We start from the raw sequence: 25,717 nt of genomic DNA, 5'->3' as shown, positions 1-25,717 counted from the left end.
CAGCGTGGGGCTGCCCGATCCCTCGCCCCGCAGCCCAGACAGCACCTCCGGCAACTGAGCTTCGAGAGGTGCCCAGCCCGCGCCGCGCGCAGCAGAGGGCGAGTGAGCATGCGCACCAGTCTGCACGCGGCCCACAGGCGGGGGCTGGCCCTGGGCGCCCACGCTCCCCTCCCCCACCCTGCTGCGCTTGCGCGCTGCGGACAGCCGTTGTGGGGCGTCCTGGGCCCCGAGGTGGGACGGTTGGAGCCGGTACCTCCCCTTTTGGCCCTGAGGTAACCCGGCCTGGTGGCCCCAGGACGTTCCTGTCGCATGGCGGAGTGCTGAGGACAACGCCCATGAAGCCCTTAGTCCTCTTAGTTGCGCTATTGCTATGGCCTTCGTCCGTGCCGGCTTATCCGAGTGAGTGACCGGCCTGAGGGGCAGCGACCCCGGGCACACCCCTCCGGAAACCTCCCGGGTTCCGGCTCTTTTCCCGGGTCCGGCTGTGCTCCCAAACCCGCGGTCTAGGGTTCTGGCCTCTCCTCCCCTCGACCCCGCTGCCAGGGGCGCAGCGACAGGAGCGGCGGGGCCAGACGGGACGGGGTGCGCGCTGCGCAGAGGGGCTCTCGGGTGTCGCCGCCTCGCCTACGCCGGGGACTTCCCCGGGTCATCCTGGTCCTTTTCCCAGCGGTCCGTTGAGTATGTGATAGAGCAGGGGTCTACAAACTGCGGCCAGCCAGGCATGCCTGTTTTTATATGGCGGGCCGGCTCAGAATGGTTTTTATATTTTTTAATGTGAATATGAAACGCACTCCTTCGTGACATGTGAAAAGGGGTGGAATTCAAATTTCATTGGTTATAAATAAAGTTTTATTGGAACACAGCCACGCCCATTCCTTCATGTATTGCCCATGGCTGCTTTACCGCCTTGTAACTGCGGAGTTAAGTGGTTGCCGCATGTAGTCGGACAGCAAAGCCTAAAGTATTTACTGTCTGGCCCTTTACAGAAAAAGGTTGACGCCTGTTGTAAAAGTTGGAGAGCATGAGGATTGTGGGGAGCGACCTGACCTAGGACACCCACTGACCTGAGGATGCACTCCCCCACCCCCAGCATCCTTTGGTGCTTTGGTGCACGGGGTTCACAGCCTCAGTCAAGCAGACTTATAACTTAGGACTTCACAAGGAGCTCTTTTGTCCTTCCTGGAAAGCTGGAAACCAGTAAGGTCAAATTCAGGCTGCTCAGACTTTACTGTATTAACAATGTCACGTGAGCGCCTGGAGGCATTTAAGTATTTAACTCGGTTATATGAGGCTTGCCCATCTAGTCTTAACTGTAGTTCATTATAGCACTTAATAATGCTGTAGTTTTGTTTAATTAAATCAATAAATAAAATTTAACAGGTATGGAAAAAGTACAGTAGTGCATGCTAATTATGCAAAGCTATATTTTAGAGTTGTTAAAAGGTCTTAGCTAAAAATGACATTTAGGAAATGAAAATACAACACAACCTAAATTATCATGAATAGTAGGGGAAGTTCTGGAAGAAGTAGCCTAGATAACTAAAGTTAGTTCTTCAAATACTAGCTCTTATGATTTTTAGCTGTTTTCAATAAAAATCTTTGTAAAATTTTCCTTCCTGACCATAAAGGACCAGAACATGATGAAGATGGTATTTTTTTCTTGATGTCTGACGGTCATTATTTATTACTAACACCAGTTACTGCATTTTCGTAGTTGTGGATCAGTAGGTCATAACTGACTAACATATATGGAGACTTTAATTGAAGTGACATTAATACTTTTACACAGTACACTCTGGGACTGCACAGTAGCAGTCCCTGGATCCTCGCTTAACTCAGTACAATGTCCTGTCTGACTTCATAATTTCATGGCTTTTTCTTTGCACCTTCCTCCTTGAGCTTTTCTTAAGGCTTATAGGAAATGGAAACATAATTCTGAGAAAAAGGAATGATTTTGTGTTGAATAAATAGATGATATAAGACATAAGGAAACTACGTACAGGTTGTAGATCATAGAAGATACCTTGGAAAATGTAATTTACCTCTTTTCCACAGAAGTAGATTAAGGGATATGTAGGGCAGTGTTACATGGCTACTTTCTCTGTATCTGTCTCATTCTTTTTCTCTGAGTAATTTTAATTTTGTTTTTTAAATAAGTATATGGAAAGAAACCAGGCTTATCATTATATTTGATTTAAATCAGTTATATATTGTTTTATATGGTCACTATTGGAACAATTGTTGGTGAGTCGAATAAAAAAATGCTCCCTTATGTCACATATAAGGAACATAGGTTTTTATTATGAAAAGTACAGCTTTGACAAGTTTTTTTCTAGACTAAGATAGTTTTGAGCTTATCTTAATACAAATATCACAGGCATGTTAAGTAAATATATTTGTTGAAAGCCTTAGTACTTCTTGTAACTGCTTGTACCTTTCCAACAGGCCCAAGCCAAACTTAGCTAGTACTGGTTTAATCTAAATTCAGCTTGATATGAATGAAACTTGGGTATCTAGAAGTCAGTACTCCTCTACATACACACATCCTGATGGTGCTGGATAAACACTTTTTTACTATATACTTAAACTTTTATGTATTCAATTAATTTCCTGTAATTTTTCTGTGGTTTTAGTTTTAAATACTTTCCAATTTTTTTAATTTACTTTTTTACTTTCCAATTTTTAAAAGCTTTCCTCTTTAATGTATTTTCACTGTACGACTTTCTTTACTTCTTAATGAAAATTCTTTTTGCTTTTAAACAATTCACAGTAACTTCTAAAGTAAAACATAATTATGCATTTAAATAATATTAACTACTTAATTAAAAGTATATAATTTGCCTTTTATAACGTTAAGTCACAAAATATTCATGGGCCTGAAGCTGCAAACATAAGACTGTGAAATATTAGTATTGGGTTTTTTTGGGTTTTTTTTGCTATCTCCTGAATAAATTATTTTTTCCAGGTTATCTCTTTGAATAGGTTAGCAAAAATAGAATTAATGGTGTAGGTTTAAGTCTAGAATGACAAAACCTTTTAACTTACTTCTCTAGATTGGTATTAAAAGAAGGCTCATACAACAATCAGTACGATGCGCACCCCCGGGGGAATGGACACACTTGAAGCTTGGACTTGAGGGGGAGGGAGGGTAAGGGCATCATACGTAACCTAATCATCTGTACCCCCATAACATGCTGAAATAAAAAAATAAATAAAAAAAAAAAAAGAAGGCTCAATAATGAGTCTTTGGCCTCTATCATTGTCCTTAGTAAGACCTTGGTCCCAATGAACCACACAAGGGGAGGGAAGTACTAAGGTAGCAACTAGCAACAATTGTTCAAATCTATCACCAAATGAATTCAAAGGAAAAACATTTCTCTTATTTCAAATACATTCTAAAGGTAAAATTCAGTTGGTTCTGGTGCTGCAAGTTCACTTTATGCTGTTTTGTGCCTGAGACTGTAGCATTTAGGGTCTCTCAAACCTGTGAATGGAATGTCAAGACACACTTCATTAATGTTTGGGATAATGAGGAGCACGTCATCTAATACGTGAATGTTTAGAGAATAGCCAATGGGAGAGTAGCAGGAAGTTTCATTAGCCTATTCATTAATGTTTTATGGAAAAAAAATGGTTCTTTTTTGTTGTTCTTTTGATCATATTAGCCCTTATATGTATATAATCTCCTGATAATACATGTAAAATTAAACATAAGCAATAATTTTTTTACATATGAATAAATAAATACAAATACAATGCTAGTTATTTGAAGAGAAAATATTTTCTTTTTTTAGTATCATATATCTGTGGCTTTTTTTTTTTTTTTTGAGACAGAGTCTCACTGTGTTGCCCAGGCTAGAGTGCCGTAGTGTCATCCTAGCTCACAGCAACCTCAAACTTCTGGGCTCAAGCAATACTTCTGCCTCAGCCTCCCGAGTAACTGGGACTACAGGCATGCGCCACCATGCCTGGCGAATTTTTTCTATGTATTTTTAGTTGTCCGTTTAATTTCTTTCTATTTTTGGTAGAGATGGGGTCTTGCTCTTGCTCAGGCTGGTTTCGAACTCCTGAGCTCAAACAATCCGCCCGCCTCGGCCTCCCAGAGTGCTAGGATTACAGGCATGAGCCACTGCGCCTGGCCTGTCTGTGGCTTTTTGTAAACACAAAATTTATTGAACTTAACTATAATTTTTTCCGAGGCTCAAATACTCATACTTGACCATTTGGAGCTACCGTGAACTGCCTTCTGTGTTCTTTTGATATGATTCCGTATGTTTTTAAAGACTTCTTGTTTTCTGACATTAACTGGTTGTTCCAGGCCCACTTTGTTATCTTCCCTGCTCTGAATGGAATCAGCTATCCTTCTAAGGAGACATAGTATTAATAGAACATTGCCTTAAAGACCAAAGTGCTTGGGATACATACCAGACTTATGTGGTGGGGTGATACTATAATTTTGGTATCTGTTTAGAACTAGAAGAGATATATTTAAAAGTCATCAGTTTATTTTGGTTCCAGTTAAATTTTAACATTACTCATCTGATAACTTCTTAATTTTTAAGTGTTCATCCAAACTAAAATTGTATTCCTTTTAAAAAATATAATTTAATGAGGCTGTTTTGGTTATCCATTATAGCATAAAAGACTGTCCCCAGGTTTATTATTTCTCATGATTCTATAGGTTGACTAGACTCAGCTGGGCAGTTATGCTTCATATCAGCATGGCTGAGGTCACTCATGCAACTGCATTCAGCTGGAAGTTCATCTGAGAGGGTATCATCCAAGATGGCCTCTCATCCTCCAGGATCTCTCTCTATGTGACTTCTTATCTTTCAGTAATCTAGCCCAAGTTTCTATACCATGGCAGTTTGCTTCCAAGAAGGAGATTTACAAGCCCCAGCATGCAAGCTCTTATCAAGCCTATGCTGTGTCAGACTTGCCAATGTCCTACAGGCCAAGACAAGTCACGTGGGGCAAGCCCATGTTCAATGTGGGAGGACACTACGGAAGAACATGAATACCATGAAATGCAAGGCCATGAAATGACATTTCTTTAACTGTAATACTTGATTAATATGAACATAATTATTTGTTTACTTGTCACTAAAAATTAAAATTTGAATTAATAATAATAAGCTATAGGAAAACTGATGGATGAATAACAAGACATAATGTTTTCTTTGTGACCATTCTTTAAGTATACTTCACTAATGAAGCACAGTTACTACAACTTTGATTCGTGTTGGAAGTACATTACTTGAGCTCAGTTATTTAAGTTCATTTTAATTTGAAAGTGTTAGCATTTTAACTGGCAGTTCTTATGTGGTGACAGCTTTCAGGTATTAATTCTTGTAGCACTTAAGTGCTGTAGAATAAGGGAAGTCTATTCTTTGTGATTCCATTTCATGACATACAAAATACAAGCAATTGGTTCTCCAAAGTTAAGGACATTTAGCCAGAGTCTGGACCATTTATAAGTTGATCGATGCTTGGGTATGTTTAAGTTTTACATACATGAGTGCTTTATGGATAAAGACATTCTATTTTTCACTTTCGTTTGTAGTATTATAAAAATCCTGGTTTTATTTGAATCTTTTAACAAATGAGCTTCCATAATTCTTGGTTAAATTGAGTGCAATAAACAGTTGCCATATCAAAGTTACTGGCCAGAGCAAAGTAAAAATGTATAAGTTATTAAAGTACCAAGCTCAGATGTATTCCATTGCACTTTAGCTTTTTGTTAAGTTAAAATTTTAAATTCAAAGTTTTAAAATTCATCTTTTCCTATTTACTCAGCTACCAAGTTTCCCCCATTTTATGTAGTGTTTTGCTGCTACCTTTAATTTACCAGATAGTTATTCTTATCTCAAACCACGTGTTTAAATTAACGATATTTTTGGTTTTAAATCTTAAGTTTTTTAAAACAAATTTTATTTAAACACACAGCATCCATTTTATATTGAGAGATAAAGCTTTTTTTTTAGCATTCTGTTTTGATGTTCAGCATTTTGAGTATATCTCTTTTGATAGCCTAGGTATTATATTATAGATGTATAACTTATCAGTCTGTTGGTGTCACATTTTATTAGTTTGAGTGAAATGTAGAAATATTACCTCCCTTTATGTCCTTTTACCCTCCCCTATTCATAATATATTATTAATTGTCTTAAATATTTCCTTTACATACATTGAGAACCACGTCAGAGAGTGTTACAATTTTTGCTTCAACTGTCAAACATGATTTGGGAAACTTAAGAGGAAAAGGAAAGTTTATTACATTTACCCATATTTTTGCTCTTTTTGTTATTCTTCTTTCCTTCCTAGTGTTCCAGATTTTTTTGGTTTATCATTTACTTTCTGTTTAAGGAACTTCATTTAACCATTCTTTTAGGGTAGGTCTTCTGGCAACAACTTCTCTTAATTTTCCTTTATCTAAGAGTGTCTTGAGTATCTTTTCATTACTGACGGATATTTTCCTTTGATATAGAACTCTGGGTTGATGGTCCTTTTTTGCCATTTCTTGAAAAATATTCCATTTCTTTCTGGCCTCTATGGTTTCTGATGAGAATAAAAATTGTCACTCAAATTGTTTTTCCCCTGTAGAAGAGGTGTCATTTCTCTCTTGCTTCTTTCAAGAATTTTTTTCTTTGTCTTTAGTTTTCAGAAGTTTAACCATGATATGTCTTGGCATGGGTTTCTTTGAGTTTATTCTGTTTGAGGTTCACTTAGTTTCCTGAATCTATTAAGTTCATTTGCCAAACTTGGGAAATTTTCAGCCATTGTTTCTTTGAATACTTTTACAGACTCAGCCTCTTCTCTTCTTCTAAGACTCCAATGACTTGAATGTTAGATCTTTTGTTACAGTTTCACAAGTCCCTAAGGCTCTGTTCATTTTTTTCCCTGTGTTTATTTTCTCATTGTTGTTCAGATTGTGTAATTGCTGTCATTCTATCTTGCAGTTCACTTATTCTTCGCTTTGCCCCCTCCATTTTGCTGTTGAGCCTAACCACTGAGTTTTTTTCATTTCAGTTATTGTGTTTTTCAGTTATAAAATTTCAGTTTGGTTCTTTATTTCTTCTGTTTCTTTGCTGGGACTTTCTATTTTTAATTTGTTTCAGGCATCTCCATGATTGCTTGTTGAAGCACTTTATGACAGCTGCTGTAAAATCCATGTCAGATAATTCTAACATCTGTCTCAGAATTGGTGTCTGTTGATTGTTTTGTTTTTTTCATTCAAATTGAGACTTTCCTGGTTCTTGTGGTGAGTTATTTTTCAATTTAAACCTGTACGTTTTAGGTGTTACGTTGGAAGACTCTGGATCTTATTTAAATCTTCTGTTACAAATTTAAGTAGGCCTCTGACATGACTTCTGCAGGGGAAGAGGGGTGTTTCCTTGTTACCACAGGCTGGGGATGAAGTCTCAGCTCCTCACTCAGCCGTCTCTACTGGAAAAGAAAGTATTAATTCTTACTCGGTAGCAGCACTTCTGTGGGGTAAGGGAAGAAGGGTTGGAGTACCTCATTACAACCCGACAAAGGTGGAAGTAAGTCTAGGTTTCTACTCAGCCTTTGTTGGTGGGTATAGGGCTGCACTTTTTGTCTGTGGTATTTGGCCGGACTAGTGCAGTAGTTGTCCAAAAGCTTTCTGTCTTGCTAGGGTGCCCCCTTCCTGATCCTTTGGCTATGGAGAGAACAGGCTTTTGTCTTGGAGCCTTTTTTGTCTGTGCACATTGGTGTTTCTGGGTTGTCAGCTTCTCTAGCCCCTGGTATGGGGTATATGTGGCCAAAAGAAAACCCAGGGAATTCACTGCTGTGTCATTTTCAGATCTTGAAGTCCCTAGTTGGTCTGCCGTCTTCTTGTCACCTTTCAGAGTCTTGTGCTTGTTTTATGCATATTGTCCAAGTTTTTAACTGTGCTTAATAGGAGCAATAGGGAAAATGTACATGTTCTCTATCTTCTTGGAAGCGGAAGGCCAGATATATTGTTTTAAACCGTTTTTCAAGATAATATGTTTTTCCCTCCTTAAAACTTTAGTCTTTTTTTAGAAAATAAACTTTATTTTATGACAATATTACAGAAAGCAAAATATCATTTAATGTAACTTGAAGCTGCTATAAATCTGTTCTGACATCATAACTATACATAGGATCAAAAGCAAGGGAAAATGTTCAATACAGTTAATAAGTAAAAAGTCATAGGACTGGAAAGTCAAAGGATCCAATATGAAAAATATCCCCAGTGAAATTCTCAAACATTAGAAAATTTTCAAAATGTAAGAAATGCTTTTTTAATCTGTATTAATATTTTCTCCTACAGTATATTTGCTGCCATTGGAAAATTCTATAAATATTTACTGTAAGAATTCAATGGAAAGAATCTGGAAGAAGGAAAGATCCTACCTAAATTAGTCACGGAGTTTCCTTTCCACACAACAGCACCTGTTCAAGTGAATATCACTTTACCAGAGTGGGCTGGCTTTGTTCACTGTCTTTTGATCAAAAGGAGCCATAAAAAGCAGGTAGTTGTACACAAGCTAAATAGGAAACAAAACCAAAACCCCTTAATTTAAAAAAAAAAAACAACTAAGAATATTTAAAAGTGGTTATAAAGCAAAACACTTCACTATGCCAGGGTGCTGCTGTCTGGTTTCTCTGATCACTTAGCCAGCACGGTCTTTATCTGGTCATCACCAATATCTGCATCTTCTGTGACCATGATGCATTGGTTAATTCTTGTTTCACACATGCCACCTTTTCCAGTCTTGGTAATGTGTGTGGTGGTTGTTGTCGACACGGACTTAGGTGTGATGGTTTATGCAATCAGTAATGTGCCTGAATCACCACTAGCCTCGCCATCAATCTATGGAGACTCAAATGTCATGGTTTGGGTCTCAGTTTGGACAATGGGGACTTCCTTGGTGGAGAGTTCAGTCCTTTGTGAGGCGTCAGAAATTGTTACCATCTCTGTTTTTACCACTGGTGGCTTTCCTTCAATGAGTTGCAAATGTGGGGCTTTAGTTGGGCTTCTCACTTCCCTCCTGCCGTCCCTGTCTTGTACCATAGTAGTGCTGACAGCTTCAGGGCCATGTGCTGAAATCTCCCCAGCAGAGACAGAAGGATTCTTCTTAAAACTTTGGTCCACAATGCCAATCAGAGCTCCATCAAGACTCCTGGAGGCCTGTTTACTAGAAGTGTGCTGAAATTGTGGTGCTGGCCTATCTATGAGGGTGCTTGCCTGGAGGGTCTCTGCTTGGGTCTGGCTGCTGTAGGGGAATTTGGACCCCAAGGTCAAGAACTTGGCCTTTGGTGGCTGTTTAAACCTATAGAAAGCGTAATGCTCCATGCACACTTTCCATAGCCTTTTCGCTGCCTGATAGTTTGGCATTTTGAATCTAACGATGCTCCTAAACTGTTTCATCTCTGCAGACCCAAATCTGATGTAGAAGTTACTGGGCATATAGGAAATTTTCAAGATTTTTGCCCAAGCCAAATAATAGAGTGTGAGCCCATTTCTGTAAGTGAGGAGGCCGTCAGCACACAAGCCCAGCTTGTAGTCCACACCTTCTGAGTCCTTGGCATCATGTAGGTCAACACCATACATGGGAAGTCTTTTTGCATCATCTATGAACTGATAATCAGCTTGCGCTGGAGACAAGCCCCTGTGGGCTTTGTACCCCTCTGCCACCATCTTTTCCAGCTCCTTAGTCCGTGTGGGGGCAAACTGGTATTCACGGAGGTCAATGCTGCCAGAACTTTTGGGTCACAGTCTCTAAGTTGAGTCACAATGGAGCAGGGCAGGCAGCCAGAGGCAATGTCCTGCCAGAGCTGAAGGCACAACAAGTATCTGGTGATATCTTCAGTCAATTGAAAAGGATAATAAGGATAAAACTTCACATTAAAACTGAACAGCCAGGGAAGATTTCGCAGTTGTCTCTTTTTTTTTTTTTCGGGATCTAGCCAGTTTTTCTGCTCTGGGTTTTCCTGAAACATAAGTCCAAAGTAGTCCTTCTCCAAGAGATTGAGGTGTTCACATACTTTGTCAGATAACACTTGTCCTAAGCACATTTCTCTGTCTGCCCAAGTGTGTCTCACTGGTCCCATGAGATTCTCCACATACACACCACACATCCCTCCAGGCCACGGCTGTGTTCAGTGCCATCTAAGAGGATCACTTTATACAGGACAGCTTTGGTCTTCTTGGTGGCTTTTTCGGAGGCCTTCTCTGCTTTTAGATTATTGGTCTGCACTTTCTTGGTCTCTCTTTTTTCTATTGCTCCTTCTGATTTGTCTTCCTGTATTTCCTTTGCCTTCTCCTCTTCTCTCTCCTTACTAATTCAGCAGGCTGTGTCTCAGCTCTGCTCATGGAAAGTTTTTCTTCCTTGACTTCAACCTTAATCTCCAGTTGTTTCCTCTGAGCTGCTGCTTCAGCATCACCCTTGGCCTGTCTCTCTTCTTCTGGAAAAGATTCCTCTTTATCTCAGACCTGTTCTTCCACAACAGCATGGATAGGCTCTTTTTTATCTCCTCCATCTTTGGCCACAAATAAGGTATGTGGCTTTAGTTTCTTAAGCCATGGGGCCATGAGTCGAGAAATATCCCTCTTCACAGATGGCTCCTTCTGTCTCTTCTGGTGGCAGACACTACTTTGGCTTTCAGCTGTAGGAGGAGGCTGGGAACCTTTCTCCTCCTCAGGATCAGACGACTGATTCTGCTGGGTTTCTGCTACTTCTTAAGGTTGCTCCTTGGTTACATCTGCTCCTAACTGGGCAGAGTCCTCCTTCACTTCAGATGCAGAGCTTACTTCAGTAGTCATGGTTACAGCTTATGCTGTAGTCCCAGCTATTCAGGAGGCTGAGGCAGGAGGATTGCTGGAGCCCAGGAGTTTGAGGTTGCCGTGAGCTATAATGACGCCACTTCTCTCTTGCCCGTGCAACAGAGCAAGACCTTATTTTTGCTGAATGTTCTCTGGTTTTCCACATGCTCCACAATCTTTTCTTCTACATAAAGATCCTTCTGGGCCTATTTCTCAGAGTCAGCCTTTTCCTCCAAATTCAAGTACTCTTCCTCATTGGTTGGCTGGGGATGGATCAGTGGCAGGATAGTCTGGGTGGCCCTTTTCTTTGTGGAGGTTCTTGGGGAGAAGCTGGTGTATGAATGTGCTGGAGTTGCTTCTGATGCCTGAACAAGTGAATCACCATGTACTCACTTGAGAACAGCATGAATCCTCGATGTCCTGATGTGATGCTCCTGACGCTCTCCATGGACCTGCTTGCAATTCTTCAGCCAGAAGATGGAGGAAGTGGAGTCTCCAGCAACTGGGCAGTGGAAGCGAATGGTGTGGGTGGCCAGCATAGCCAGCAGCTTCTTATACATCCACTGGGGCCGAGTCCAGTAAGGAGCCCCTGCTATTGAGGGCAGGGTTTGGTGGGTGGAAAGCAGGCCCCATCCCCAGCCAGCCTGTGTGCCTGGAATCTGGTCTCGTCTGTATCTTCAGCCTCGGCCCGCCATCTTTCTCACATCCAGAGAATGGTACACCTACCTGCTCACTGCACGACTCAGTTCCACTCAGCTTCGTGCATGTGGGCTCCAAGGCGGTACCAGCCACGATGACCTCAGCTACAAAGACCTCAGCAGCCCATATCTGTCAAAACTTTAGTCTTTAAGGAGCTGGGTATGTTGCTGTATAAGGTTTTTAATGTTAGCATTTTATTACTTGTCATTACAGTGTAGTGTAATTTTTGTTATGCTATCATTTTTTAGGAGCACAGAAGCTACTTTTTTCCTTTTGGAGTGTAAGTTTTATCTGGGGAAAAAATTGTTAGTTAAAGCAAATAACTCATAATGGCATTTTAACTTTACTGATGAAATTTTTCCAGTAGCAAAGAAAGGTGTTCCGTTTGGGGTTTTTACAAAAAACACGCTGATATATCTTCATTCTTTTAAACAGATGTAGAAAAAATTATTTGTTTTTTACACCTTTATTTTATTTTATTTTTATTTATTTATTTTTTTAGAGAGATGGGATCTTGCTCTGTGGCCCAAGCTGGAGTGCAGTGGCATAGTGATAGCTCATTGCAGCCTTGAACTCCTGGGCTCAAGCAGTCCTCCTGCCTTGGTCTCCCAGAGTACTGGACCAGTGTTTATACCTTTTACCAGTTGAAGTTTTACATATGCAGTTAGCTATTTTAATTGGTTTGCAAAAGTGTATTTTTAAGAACTTGAAACTTCCAAATATTTTAAATACCTGATTAGTTCACAGTATATTTGCATATATGACAGAGCGCTAAGTTTTCTTAGGGTGGTTTGCTAAGTAGTTACTTTAAAAAATAAAAAAAGGCAGAGGAAACAGCAGCGACAGGCTCAGAGGCGGTGGCGGCTGTGGCCTCGGGAGGTGCCTATCGGTGCCAGGACAACCGGAGCAGCCCAAGCTGGGGTGCACAGCCTGCGAAGCGCGCTCCTGCCGCGACTGACATGATATTTCCTTCCACAAAGCAGGCGTTGGGGCTCCTCACACCTACCCCAGCAACTCAAATTCCCCATCTCCGACTCCTGCGATTATTGCGTCAAAGATGAATTTCACCTGCTGCAGCGTTAGTTATCAGAGCCTAAAGCTAGACTGTGACAAGTTGACAGGCCAATGAGAAGTCAGAGATGCAGCGTCACTATGTGATGTACTATGAGATGTCCCACGCCTTGAACATTGAGATGCACAAGCAGGCTGAAATAGTCAAGAGGCTGAATGGGATTTGTTTCCAGGTTCTGCCCTACCTCTCCCAAGAGCACCAGCAGCAGGTCTTGGGAGCCATGGAGAGGGCTAAGCAGGTAACTGCTCCTGAGCTGAACTCCATCATCCGACAGCACCTCCAAGCCCACCAGCTGGCCCAGCTGCAGACTCTGGCCCTGCCTCTGACCCCATTGCCTGTGGGGCCGCAGCCGCCTTCGCTGCCAGCAGTCAGCGCGGGCACCAGCCTCCTCTTGCTGTCCGCACAGGGCTCCCAGGCCCACTTCTCCAAGGAAGACAAGAATGGGCATGACGGAGACACCCACCAGGAGGATGATGGCGAGAAGTTGGATTAGCAGGTGGGGAGACAGGGAGAGCTGGGGAGGGACGGGGACAAAGGAGACAGAGGCATGGAGTAAAAGGAATGTTTAGCACATTGGGATTGGCTAAACTACGGTAGTATTTATGGTAGCCGCCTACTGGGGCCCTGGCCCTGTTCTTGTGTTACCTCCTAGCTTAGTACCTGTCTCCTGAGTCCCAGCCTCCTCCTTCCTCCTCTCCTGCAGCCCAAATAGGTGAATGAATACCTGCTCACAGCACAGATGAGGCAAGCTAAGACCCGGAGGGGCAAATGGGAGACCAGATCAGAAGGGAGTGAAACCTCAAGAAATCCAACACCCCCAGTACTTCCCCTGTTCTGAACAAGTGTAACTGACAGTCTGCTCACTGGTCCCTCTGGACACATGCCACAGCTCCTGCCCTGGCACTGCATGCAGACACAATGCTAGCTGCCCCCTCCCCATCCTGGGTACCCTGAGTCTCCATACTGGGTCCCAGGTCTGCTCCCACCTTCACTTCCTCCTCCTGCCCTACTTACCACCTGCGCTAATTCCAGACAACCCCCATGCTCACCTGGTCCTCTCCCCTTACCCATGAAAGAAGGAGCAAGCTTAGCTGGGACAAGCCAGGTGGTGGCAGGTGTCCCAGAATTTCCCTTTGCCCCTTCTCAAAGATGAGAGTACTAAAACACAACAACAACAACAAAAAACCCAGCAAATTTACATGTGTTAGAACCATTGTTTGTATTAATAGTTTAAATGATTGACTAGACCTAAAAATTACATAATTTTTAAAAATTTATAATATTTTTAGCTACAGAAACTGTAGTTCTCACCTGAGATAGGGAAACCAAACCACTCCTAACTCTTTGATAAAAGAAAAAAATCTTGAGTTCTATTTTCAGATCCACAATCTTAAGAACTCTTATATTTTCTTTCAAAGTAATAAAAGTTATGGTATAACAAAACTAGGAAATATAACTCTTAGTTTATAAATGTCTGCAATTAGCTTTACTAACTAAAATGAAAATAACATCTATTGGTAAAATTAAGTTTTTTATAAACTCTAGTTCTAAAAGTTTTTCGTTTGATCTGTATTGTAATTTCCAGTAATCATAACGCAAAACAGTTACAAGCGTGATATTTAAAATATGTAACATACATACAATAACATACACAAATTGCAAGTGTGCAGCTTAATGAATTTTTATAGTTAACACCCCTGTGTAACCAATGCCAAAATCAACAAACTAAATTTTACCAGCTTAGACTAGTTTGCAAGCATGATATTTTAATGTATGCAAATTTTTAAAATCTTGCACAGAAATTTGAGTGACTAGAATTTTCTAAATTTCTGACACTTACAAAATTGGGTTTATCCAAAGAGTACTTACATATGAAAAGGTTATTCATGAAACCATACAATGAGTCATGAGATTAACCAAATAAAATTCTTGAACATGAACTGCTTAAATTTTTCACCCATCTCATAAACCATACTAATGAAGAGACTTCCCTCATACTTTATTATTGTAATGCTGCTACCAAGAAAGAATTGTCAGAACAACAACAATCTCAAAGTAAAATTAAAGAATTAAAATAGAGAACACATCAGATGGGTGTGTATTTAATAACAAAACAGTTCTAAAAATTGCAAATAACTCCAAACAAGATAATTCATTGCTTGGAGTGGAATGCAATCAAATTATACAAAGGCAGTTGTAATGGTCAACCTTGTTGTTCAGCCAGTACCTTTACTCTAAATTTTAATATTGATAACTTTTTATTTACAGAACCAGTAATTATGCCAGTTTTAATCAAAGTTTCTAGCTAAAATAATAGCTTATAGCTTATCATATTACAGAAAGAAATATAATTATAACTTAGAAAAGAGGTTAAAAATTAAGGTAGGTATGCCTTAATGGTAAAACTCAATTGGAAAAGATCAATAAAAATTAATGCCTTTACATATGTATTAATTGATTTTAAACAAGGAGGCCAAGACAATTCAGTGGAGGAGAGAATAGTCTTTTCAGCAAATGGGGCTGGGACACCAGGCAAAAGAATGAAGTTGGACTCTTACTTCAAACCATGTACAAAAATTAACTCAAGGCTGGGTGCCGTGGCTCACACCTGTAATTCTAGCACTCTGGGAGACCGAGGTGGAAGGATCATTTGAGCTTAGGAGTTCGAGACCAGCCAGAGCCCTGAGCAAGAGTGAGACCCCTTCTCTACTAAAAATAAATAAAATCAGCTGGGCGTGGTGGTGTACACCTGTAGTCCCAGCTACTAAGGAGGCTGAGGCAGGAGGATCATTTGAGCCCAGGAGTTTGAGGTTGCTGTGAGCTAGGCTGATGCCATGGCACTCTAAGCCCGGGCGACGGAGTGAGACTCTGTCTCAAAAAAAAAAAAAAATTAAACCAGAACATAGGTTTAAATGTAAGAGCTAAAACTATAAAACTCTTTGAAGAAAATGTAGGTGTACATCTTCATGACCTTGGATTTGGCAATGTTTTCTTAGGTATGACACCAAAAGCACAGCAGCAAAATAAAACATAGGTAAATTGAAATATATCAACATTAAAAACTTTTGTGCTGCAAATGATATTGTTAAGAAAGTAAAGACAACTCACGGAATAGGAGAAAATATTTTCAAATCATAAAAGGGACTGGACTTCAGAATATATAAAAATTTCTGGCCATGTGTGGTGGTTCACGCCTGTACTCCTAGCACTCTGGGAGGCCAAAGCAGGAGGATCATTTGAGGTTAGGAATTCGAGACCAGCCTGAGCCAGAGTGAGACCCGTCTCTACTGAAAATAGAAAAATTAGCCAGTCACAGTGGCACACGTCTATAGTCCCAGCTACTCGGGAGGCTGAGGGAGGCTGAGGCAGGAGGATCGCTTGAGCCCAGGAGTTTGAGATTGTAGTGAGCTATGATCACGCCACTGCACTGTAGGTGGGGAAGCAGAGCAAGACTCTCAAAAAAAAAATTAAGAAATAGGAAAAGGATCTGAATGGACATTTCTCCAAAGGAGATATGTAGATGCTCAATTAACCATTATAGAAATACAAGTCCTTGCGTCATTTCTTTATGTCAACACTGTGTAGTTGTTGCACCCACTTTGAACTAAGGTAGCCTGTGTCCAAATCCCATCCTTACTTCTTATAAGTTGAATACAATCTTAAGCAAATTACTTATCCTTTCTGAGTATCTTCCTTTGTTTCTATCAAAACACTCCTCACATTCAAAGCTCTTACTTAGTACAGTGAGCGCTGTTATGATCTTTTTAATCATTAGCTTCCATTTTTCCCTTCAGATTTCCAGCCACTTCTGTTCCTACAGTTATTTAGTACCATTTTGTTTACTTTCCTATCATTTCTGTGTGTGACAGTTCTGCCTGTACTATTTTAAGAAGAGAAAGTGCAGGCAACCTCAGGCTTAGCTTACAGCCCCCATATTTGAGATTCCAGCGGAGCCTCAAGCCTGTTCAGCAGTTAGCTACCCAGCCTACAAGAGGCACTGGAGAGTAGCATCATGCTTTCTCCAGCTGGAGATTGTTACACAATTTGGAGCATTGCTGTGTTTGCTTGGATCACTAACTGGTAAATATAGAGGGCATATTATAAGGTATACTAGCATATATTAATACTATGAATATCCAAAGTTTAATAACCCAACTTCTAGCAGGGTTATTGGTTCTTTGTAAGAATTTGAATTTTGTTCAGCTTTCTAGCACCTCCTGAAGGATGGAGAAAAACAGGTTTTCTTGGTGGTCAGGGCCATCTGTAGGGGTATTTGAGGCTCCACTATCTTTTCCTATGTTGCCTGCAAACATTTTTATAAAAATCAAACTGATTTGCAAGAGCAGTCCTGATTAGTAGAACTGAAAAGGTCAACATGAAGTATGTAGATGTTTTAGGGGGCCAGAAGAAGGAGGTGGAAAGTGTGTGGAAAGAGGATAGATTTAACAATAGGATAATATGGAGACAAAGGGAGGAAGAAGGGAGGAAAAGTGACGTAGGCGGGAGGGTGCTCTATTGCTAGGCAGCCATGAATAGGCTTTTTGGTGTTGCCTGAGTAACAGCAGAAGGGGATAATGAGTACTTCAGTATTTTTAGGAATCAGCTAGTATTAAGTATCTCCTTTTCCTGTCCTTTGACACTCTAACTCACCTAATATAGCCACCTGGGTATCCTGTTTACTATTTTGAGAAGACAAGCTAAATGACTTGAAAATCAGGTGTTTATCAGATTATAATCTAATGGCAGTATCTTTTTTAAAGCATTTAAACCATTGCTGGTTGTACATTTTAGATTTATTTATGATAGTTGCCCAGAATTAAAATCTTTTTCAAACAGATTTTAAAAAACATTTTATTATGGAAAACTGTAAACATATACACAAGTAGAAAGAATAGTATAATAAATCTCCATATAATCAGCTTCAACTATTATGAACTCATGATTAATCTTGTTTCATTGAATTAACTCCACCCATATTCCTTTTCCTCTCACCTCTCTGACTCCTCCACCCCAGGTTTGGGGGCTTGGATTATTTAGAAGCAAATTCTGAGCCAGCCGTGGTGGCTCATTGCCTCCCCTGAGAATCTGGATCAATTGAGGCCAGGAGTTTTGAGACCAGTCTGGGCAACATAGTGAGACCCCATCTCTACAAAAAATAAAAAAATTAGCCAGGTGCAGTGGCATGCTCCCGTAATCCCAGCTCCTAGGGAGGCTGAGGCAGGAGGATCACTTGAGCCCAGGAGTTCAAGGCTGCAGTGAGCTATGATTGCACAACTGCACTGCAGCCTGAGTGACAAAATGAGACCCTGTCTCTTAAAAAAAAACAAATTCTAGACATCATACAGTTTCATTAGTAAATATTTCAGTATGAAGCACTAAAATATAAGGTATATACTTTTAAAAACAATACAATTTTATACTAAAAAGATAATAGTTCCTTAATATCATCAAATATCTGCTCAGTGTTCAAACTTTTTTGATTGTCTCTTTTTTCCAGTTTGTTTAACAGAATTGGGATTCAAATAAAAGATTTATATATGTAATTCATTGATATACTTGTTAATTCCCTTTTAATCTATATTCTTCTTTCATCTCTGTTTTTCTCCTTGCAATTTAATTGTTGAAGAAACTGGGTCATACGTTCTTTAGTTTCCCACAGTCTAGATTTCGCTAGTTACATCCACATGGCATAGTTGAATATTTTCCTTGTTGTTCTGTATGTTTCCTGAATATTGCTAGTGAAATCTAGGAAGACCTATTGGATTCAGGTATGACTTATTTTTGAAAGACTAATTTATAGGTGGTATTGTGTTCTTTCATCAGAAGGCACATAATGTCTTATTGAGTATTCTTTTATGATATAGGCATAAAAGAATACTATTCTTTTATGCCTTTTTTGATCAAAAGAAGGCAAAATGATCATAGTTTAATTATAAATGGCTTCTTTATTAGCTGGAATAGTTTTTAAATTGAACCCTTCCTTCCATTTGAGCTGTTTCTCCATATGCAGTCGGTTCTACTTCTGTATTTTATGTTCTTTTCCATTAGTCTAGATATGTGCCAATGCTATACTATTTGTATAATAGAGGCTTTATAATATATTTTAATATCTGGTAGGGATAGCCTTTGTTTTCCTGGCTGTTCTTATTCTTCCAAATGAACTTCACTATCAATTTTACTAATTCCAGAAAAAGATTAATGGTAATTTTAGGAGCATATTAAATGCATGAATTAACAGTGAGAATATGACATCTAAGCATCCTTATGATGTTGAATTTTCTTGTCTGAGAACATGGGATATCATTCCATTTGCCGAAGTTTACATTATGTCTTTCAAAAGATTTTATTGTATTTCTGTTTAGTTTGCTGTGACTGCTATAACAAATTACCACAAACTTAGTGGTTTAAAACAACAGAAGTTTATTCACTCACAGTTCTAGAGGCCAGAAGTCTGAAATCAGTTTCGCTGAGCCCAAATGAAGGTATATAGGCTGCCTCAGGAAGCTAAAGGGAAGACTATGTTCCCTGCCTCTGCCAGCTTCTGGCAGTTGCTAGCATTCTTTGACTTGAGGCCACATCAAGTCTAATCTCTGCCTCCCTCCACACTACCTCTTCCATGCATGTCTCATCTCTCTCTCTCTCTCTCTCTCATAAGAACATTTGTGATCAGATTTAGAGTCTACCTAGATAATCCAGGACAGTGATCCCCAACCTTTTTGGCACCAGGGACCAGTTTCATGGAAGACAATTTTTGTGTGGACGGGGGTGGGGGTGGTGTGGGTGGAGGCAGAGCTCAGGTGGTGATGCTAGTGATGGGGAGCTGGGGAGTGGCTATAAATATAGATGAAGCTTTGCCTGCTCACCCACTGCTTACCTGCTGTGTGGCCAGCTCCTAACAGTAGTGGTCCATGGCCCAGGGGTTGGGGACCGCAGATCTAGGATAATTGCCCCATGTCAAGATCCTTAATTTAACCACATCTGCAAAGACCTTTTTTTCTTATAAGGTAACATTTATAGGTCCTAGGGTGATATCTTTGCGTGTTCATTATTTAGCCTACTGTAATTCCTCATATAGATTTTGGGCATGTTTTTAAAAATCTATGATTAGATATTTTGTTTCATTTTTTTTGTTATCTAAATGTCATCTTATTTCTCATATCTTCTAACCAGTTTATATTTATACATTGACTTTCGTATGTTGATTTTTATAACTTGCTATTTATGAAATTCTTACTAATTATAGTAACTTTTCAATAGATTTCTTTTACATTGTCTAGATTTATATCATCTGTATATAGATAGTTTTATCCCTTTTTTCCCAATTCTCATGTCTCTAATTATTTTCCCTTGTCTAATTGCATTGATTGGTATCTCTAACATCATGTTAAATAGTCATGGAGATTTTAGGTATCCTTGTCTTGTTCCTGTCTTGAGCAGAAAGACTTCTACTGTTTGTTACTAAATAAGATCCAAAACATACTTTTAATGTTATTTTTAGGTAACATTATATTTCCTATATTTTTTTAAGGAAATTTATATTTTAAAATGAGAAATGTAAGCAGGTACCTTTATAGAGAATAATATTATCTTATTAGTGCTCCGTAGCTTTTAAAGTGTTTTTAAACATCTAATTCATTTGGTTCTGTGAGATAGAAAGGCAAATATAGTATATTAATTTATAGTTAAGTAAATGTTCAGATAAATTTAGTAATGACCTAAGGTCATGGTGCTATGAAATGGTAGAGCTAGGACCAGAATCAAAGATTTTATTTTCACTACACGAGGCTACATATTCATTTTACTCAATATTTTCGTTTAAGAAAACTCTGATTCAGGACATGCATTTTATAAATATGAGTATACATAAAAAAGTTATTTTCCTTTTTAAAATGTGACTTTTATGTAATTTTTGCTTGTCAGTTAAAAACAAGGGAATAAAAGAAACTACTTGAAATTAAAAAAATAAAAAATAATTGTAAGTTTTAATGGTTTGCTGTATTAAATGATTGGGGGGTATGCGTGTGTTTGTGTGTGTGTTTAGGGAGTAAAACATTATAGATAAAATCTATAGTCCCCTTTAATGACCAAATTCAGTCCCATCCTCTCTCCTCAGAGGCAACTGCCCATGAGTTCTAGTCTTTTAAAAAATTTTCAATTCACAGACAAAATATATGATACTATGTGAGTGATTTTATAAAAATTATTATAAGGATAATATCAAAATCTACCTTTATGTTCTGTATCTTCCATTTTCACCCACCATCCATTGTGCAGATCTTGGAGTATACAGGCTTTTCTAAGCGCGGCATAAAATGCAGAACCTTCTTTTAGGATCTAAATCTCCAGACAAGTCTGGTATCTTTCCACTACCACACCTCCTCACTCAACTGTTCTCTTTAAGAATTTTTAAAAATTTAGAAATATGCTTTCAATTTTGATTCAACTTCCATCTGGTCTTTCTAAGTTGTAACAGAATAGTTAAAGAAGAGAGGAAAAACATGTAAATATAAAGCAATTTTTGAGTATTTTGTGCTTGCCAAAAAGCCGAATGAAAGCACCTCCCGAACAGTTGTTATTTTATTTAGCCTGCAGAGGGATGGTTCAGGTAGGAGTGTGCCTTAGAGTTTGGTAAAAAGTGACTTACTTCCCTGAATTAAATCATTTTTTATCCATGATAATGGCAAAATCAACTTAAAATTTCATGTAATTCGAAACCCCCTGTACTTAAAATACCCCTGATTCAGGAGTAGGAGAGTTTAACAGAATTCCAGAATATCTTATTCAATAATCTTTTCTGTTCTCCACATTGGATAATGAGAAGCTTTACCACTCAGATGCTGCAAAATACCAGTATAAATAGAACTGCCATTTTGTTGTTAAAAGTGAAGTGTTGATGATTTAGACCAGGAATTGGCAAACTTTTTCTGTAAAGGATCAGATAGTATCTTTAGCTTTGTAGACCATGTGATCTCTTGCAACCACTCTACTGTTTCAGCCAAAAGCACCCATAGACAATACATAAACAAATGATTGGGTTCCAATAAACCCAAGACTGGCTGGGTTCTAGTAAAACTTTATTTAAGAAACAATTGAGTGAATATGACCCACAGACTAGTTTGATCTTTGTTATGTTGAAGGCAGTAGTATACTGGTAAATGTGTAAAACTGGCTTTTGGTAGAGAGGAGGAAACCCTGATCTGTAGCATTTGCTCAGTTACGTGATGTAAATACTCCCACCAGTCTGTTTCAAGCTGCTAATTTGACATCACTGAAAAGGGAGGCAGAAAGACATGCACGGTAGCACACCATTATGTTGCATCTGCATCATCCATGTACACTCGCTATGAATAACCTCAAGAGCATAGGTAATAGTAAAATAAAATAATCAGGATGTGATGAGTTTGGGATATTTATTACCTTTGTTTTTAATATAATTTGATTTGGTTGAAACTTTAGATAATTTAATTTTTAATGAGATCTGTGTTCAACATCTGGTTAATAGAATTCCTAAAAATTTAATAATTTGCTCTAGTGAGCCAGTATGAGCCTATTCCAGCACACCACTGTGTTAGAGGACATAATCAAGAATTTTGGTTTAATAAGTTGCCTGTTGAATCATAAGGTATATGGGAAAATAAGAGCAAAAAATAATATGGAGAATTGTGTTAATACACAGCTTTTGCACTAGTTTTGCTCGTCTCTTTTAATAAGAACCTGAAAAAATAATTGTATTTATTTAAGTGAGAATTGACCCTATGTCAGAGGTGTGTTGCTTCTTGGTTCTTTATCTCAATTTTTAAGTGATAGCATATGAAATAAATTTAGGCCAGTAGATTCTGTCAATGTGTCATATATAGTAATAAATATTACTTATTATTTATTTGATTTTTTTTTCCCTTAAGGCATAACTGTGACGCCTGACGAAGAACAAAACTTGAATCATTACGTACAAGTTTTAGAGAACCTAATACTAAGTGTTCCCACTAGGGAGCCAGGCCGTGAGAAAAAATCAAAGTCTCCAAAAAATGCTTTTTCTAGAGGGTCGAAGTTATCAAAATTAAAGGAGATAATTACACATGGAGAAGCTTCACCTGAGAATGATGTTTTAATCAATCCTGTCAGTGAGGAAACTACACCTTTGCCTACTAGTGGCTTCACAATGGGAGTAGGGAGAAAAAAACGCACTAAAAGTACAGCATTCTGGTCGATCAAACCAAATAACGTTTCTGTTGTTTTACGTGCAAAAGAACCTTATATTGAAAATGAAGAGCCAGAGCCAGAGCCAGAGTCAGTTATGAAACAAACTAAGGCACGAAAATTGTCACCAACTGTTACTGAAACATCTGCAAGTCCATATGTCACCTCACGAAAATCACCTGTCACCTCTTTCCGTAGAAACACTGATTTGGAGATCACTGCAGAATCAGAAGATGTTCCTCAGCTCTCAGGCGAAACTGAAATAGAAAAACTTGAAGAACCAACATTGGAAAAACACTCGCAGATTTTGAATAATGATGACATTCTGAAAAAAATTTCAGATATTAATTTACAGGTGCAACAGGCACTTCTTAATGACAGCAGCAACCCACAAGTTAAAGAAGACATTCGAGCCTCCAAAGAGCACCTAAAACGAAGCCTTGCTCTAGCAGCAGCAGCAGAACATAAATTAGAAAAAATGTATAGCTCTCATTTATTTTCATTAGGAGAAACCAGTAATGAAATTGATGACATCGAAACTGTTATTAACATGCTGTATAATTCTAGATCTAAACTATATGAATATTTAGATATTAGATACGTTCCACCAGAGATGAGAGAAAAAGCTACTACAGTATTCAATACATTGAAAAAAATATTATGTGTAGGTCAAGTAGAAACTGGAAGTCTTATTAGGAAGTTATTAAACAATAATATAAAAATTTTAAACCTACTTGATGTTCCACAAAGTTGATTTGAGCAAACTGCATTCACAGGAAAAATAAGCATATTAGTGATTTAAATAATTGTACAAAAATATTTTCTATTGTAGTTCAATGTGCTAACATCTCTATATGTCATATGTTATGAATAATTTTCACACACTAAAACTCTAATAATTTACAATAAAATTTTGGTTCAGGAGTTTGTAGTTTTTTTTCTCATTAATTTTAAAAGTTGTGAAGATCTAATCTTGAAAATGTTTAAGCTTTAATTTTGCTTGAATAGATTAGTTAAATTTACCGATTTTATGAGTTAAGAGATTGTGTGCACTCCATATATGTAGCCAGTTTTAAATAATTGCATATACAGTAAATGTAAAAGTTTTGGGTATATGTCTTTATTACTCCTTCAGAGAATCCCTGGGGCTTGTATCAGAACTTTTATTTGGGTACATGTGTGGCCCTTTGAAAGGTGAATGATGTATTATGACACATCCCTATTCTTTTGTTGTTAAGCACTTTTGGAGTATTAGTGAGGGACTGTAACCTGGATATGTAATGAAGTCATTCTAATTTTTTTACCTCTTTTTGTTTGTATACCTACACATTTGCACTTTGCCAATATTTTGTTGGGGGTATGATTGATACCATTAAGTTTAACTGTAATTTTATAATTATGGTTCAGGTAATTCTGTTCATGATTTGACCAGAATTATATTCAAATTAATTGATTTATTCCTTCATCAAGCCAGTCATTTATAGTTTACCGAAGATTTGTTGACCTTCTACTATGTGCAAGGCGAGATGCTAAGCTCTGGGGGTACAATAATAAGACCTAGTTCTTTCTCTCTTTGAGATTATATTATAGCAGGAAAGATAGACATTAAACAAACAATTTCAACAATTTTAAAATTTCAGTTGTGACAAATTGTTATGAAAGTGTGAGATATTTGACCTCACCTAGACCAAGAATAATGGGAAAGCTACTCAGAGAAAGTGGCAATTAAAGTGAGGTCTGAAAGATGAGGCGTAAGGAGAAAGGGGACATTCCAGGCACAGGGAACAGCATATGTGAATGCTCTGAGTTGAAAATAACGATGGTAAGTTCAGAAGTACCTGGAGTATGAAAGGCAAGGAAGAGCACAGACACATACTCAGGGAGCTGGTGACATACAGCACAGGATCAGAATAGATTCTGCAGGGCTTTCACTGCATATTGAGTATTTTAGCCTTTATTCTGTGATCAATGAGATGCCATTAGTAAATTTTAAACAAAGGACTAGGTGTGATCAAACTTAGGTTTAAAAAGAAAAACCACTCTGGCTACTGTTTTACAGTAGGCACAAGTAGAAGTACACTGTGCACAGGCCAAATTTATCTCAAAAGTAAATGGAAAGAAGTGGCAATTAAGAGAATCAACATGACTTGGTGATTGAATGGATATGGGGACTGAACTAGTTGCAGAGATCAAAAAGAATTCCCACGCAATTAGCTGTATTGTAAAAAGGGTTGAGACATTGGTTTTGTTTCATAAAAATGCTGTGCTGTATACTGTTTATTTTTAAAAATAATTTTACCATGGAAAATTCCAAACTTTGCAAAAGTAAGCAATATAACGAACCCATATACCTGTCAACTTAAAACCTCAGAGAGAGAAGCTCTCTAGAACAAAAGATTTTGGGGGGGAATAGAAAAGGGTTACTACTTGGGGTGTTCAAATCATGAAAATCACAAGCACATACCTGAGGACAATTAGGACAAAAGAGGAGTTTTTAAAGACAAAGAGAAGAAGTCCATGCAAACCGTTTTGAAACAGAGCTCACTGGGGGAGGTAACACTTGGTAGGCAACTGTTCTGGTCAGCGCATCTTATCTGAAAGGCTGAAGGCTGGGGAAGTTCCTGAGATAAATTCTGAGTACAGGATACAAACAAGATGTGAAGGTATTTCCAGAATGTAAGCACGTGGATCTCTTCTTTATGACCTCCCCTACTCCCAGTTTGGTTAGGAGTTTGACACAAGTAACTCGGTTTTGTTACTGTTAACTTCCACATACCCACCCTCTGGTTTCAACAGTTTTCTACTAATGACCAATCTTCTTCATCTATACCCCCACCCCTTTTCCCCGTTCCTATTTTATATTGAATTAAATCCCAGGTACTTTATCATTTCATCTGTGAAGATCTACAAGTTTTTTTTTTTAAACACAACCACAA

The 25,717-nt window shown here is 38.6% G+C and overlaps 1 protein-coding gene and 2 pseudogenes across 1 annotated transcript in view; 2 read left to right on the top strand and 1 right to left on the bottom strand.

Moving 5' to 3' along the window:
* Window positions 1-335: 335 nt before the first annotated feature.
* Window positions 336-25,717, top strand: part of SPESP1 (sperm equatorial segment protein 1) — a 60,608-nt gene continuing 35,226 nt past the window's right edge. The window contains exons 1-2 of the mRNA XM_012664823.1: window positions 336-399; window positions 22,487-23,445. Of these exons, the coding sequence (XP_012520277.1) occupies window positions 336-399; window positions 22,487-23,445 (1,023 nt within the window). The remainder of the gene's footprint in view (window positions 400-22,486; window positions 23,446-25,717) is intronic.
* LOC105826792 lies at window positions 8,604-10,816 on the bottom strand (annotated as a pseudogene).
* LOC105826791 lies at window positions 11,197-13,077 on the top strand (annotated as a pseudogene).

Source organism: Propithecus coquereli, unplaced genomic scaffold (genome assembly GCF_000956105.1).
Source record: "Propithecus coquereli isolate 6110/MARCELLA unplaced genomic scaffold, Pcoq_1.0 Scaffold92, whole genome shotgun sequence".
In the NCBI taxonomy this organism is placed as follows: domain Eukaryota; kingdom Metazoa; phylum Chordata; class Mammalia; order Primates; family Indriidae; genus Propithecus; species Propithecus coquereli.
This window is presented reverse-complemented; position numbering and strand designations above follow the sequence as displayed.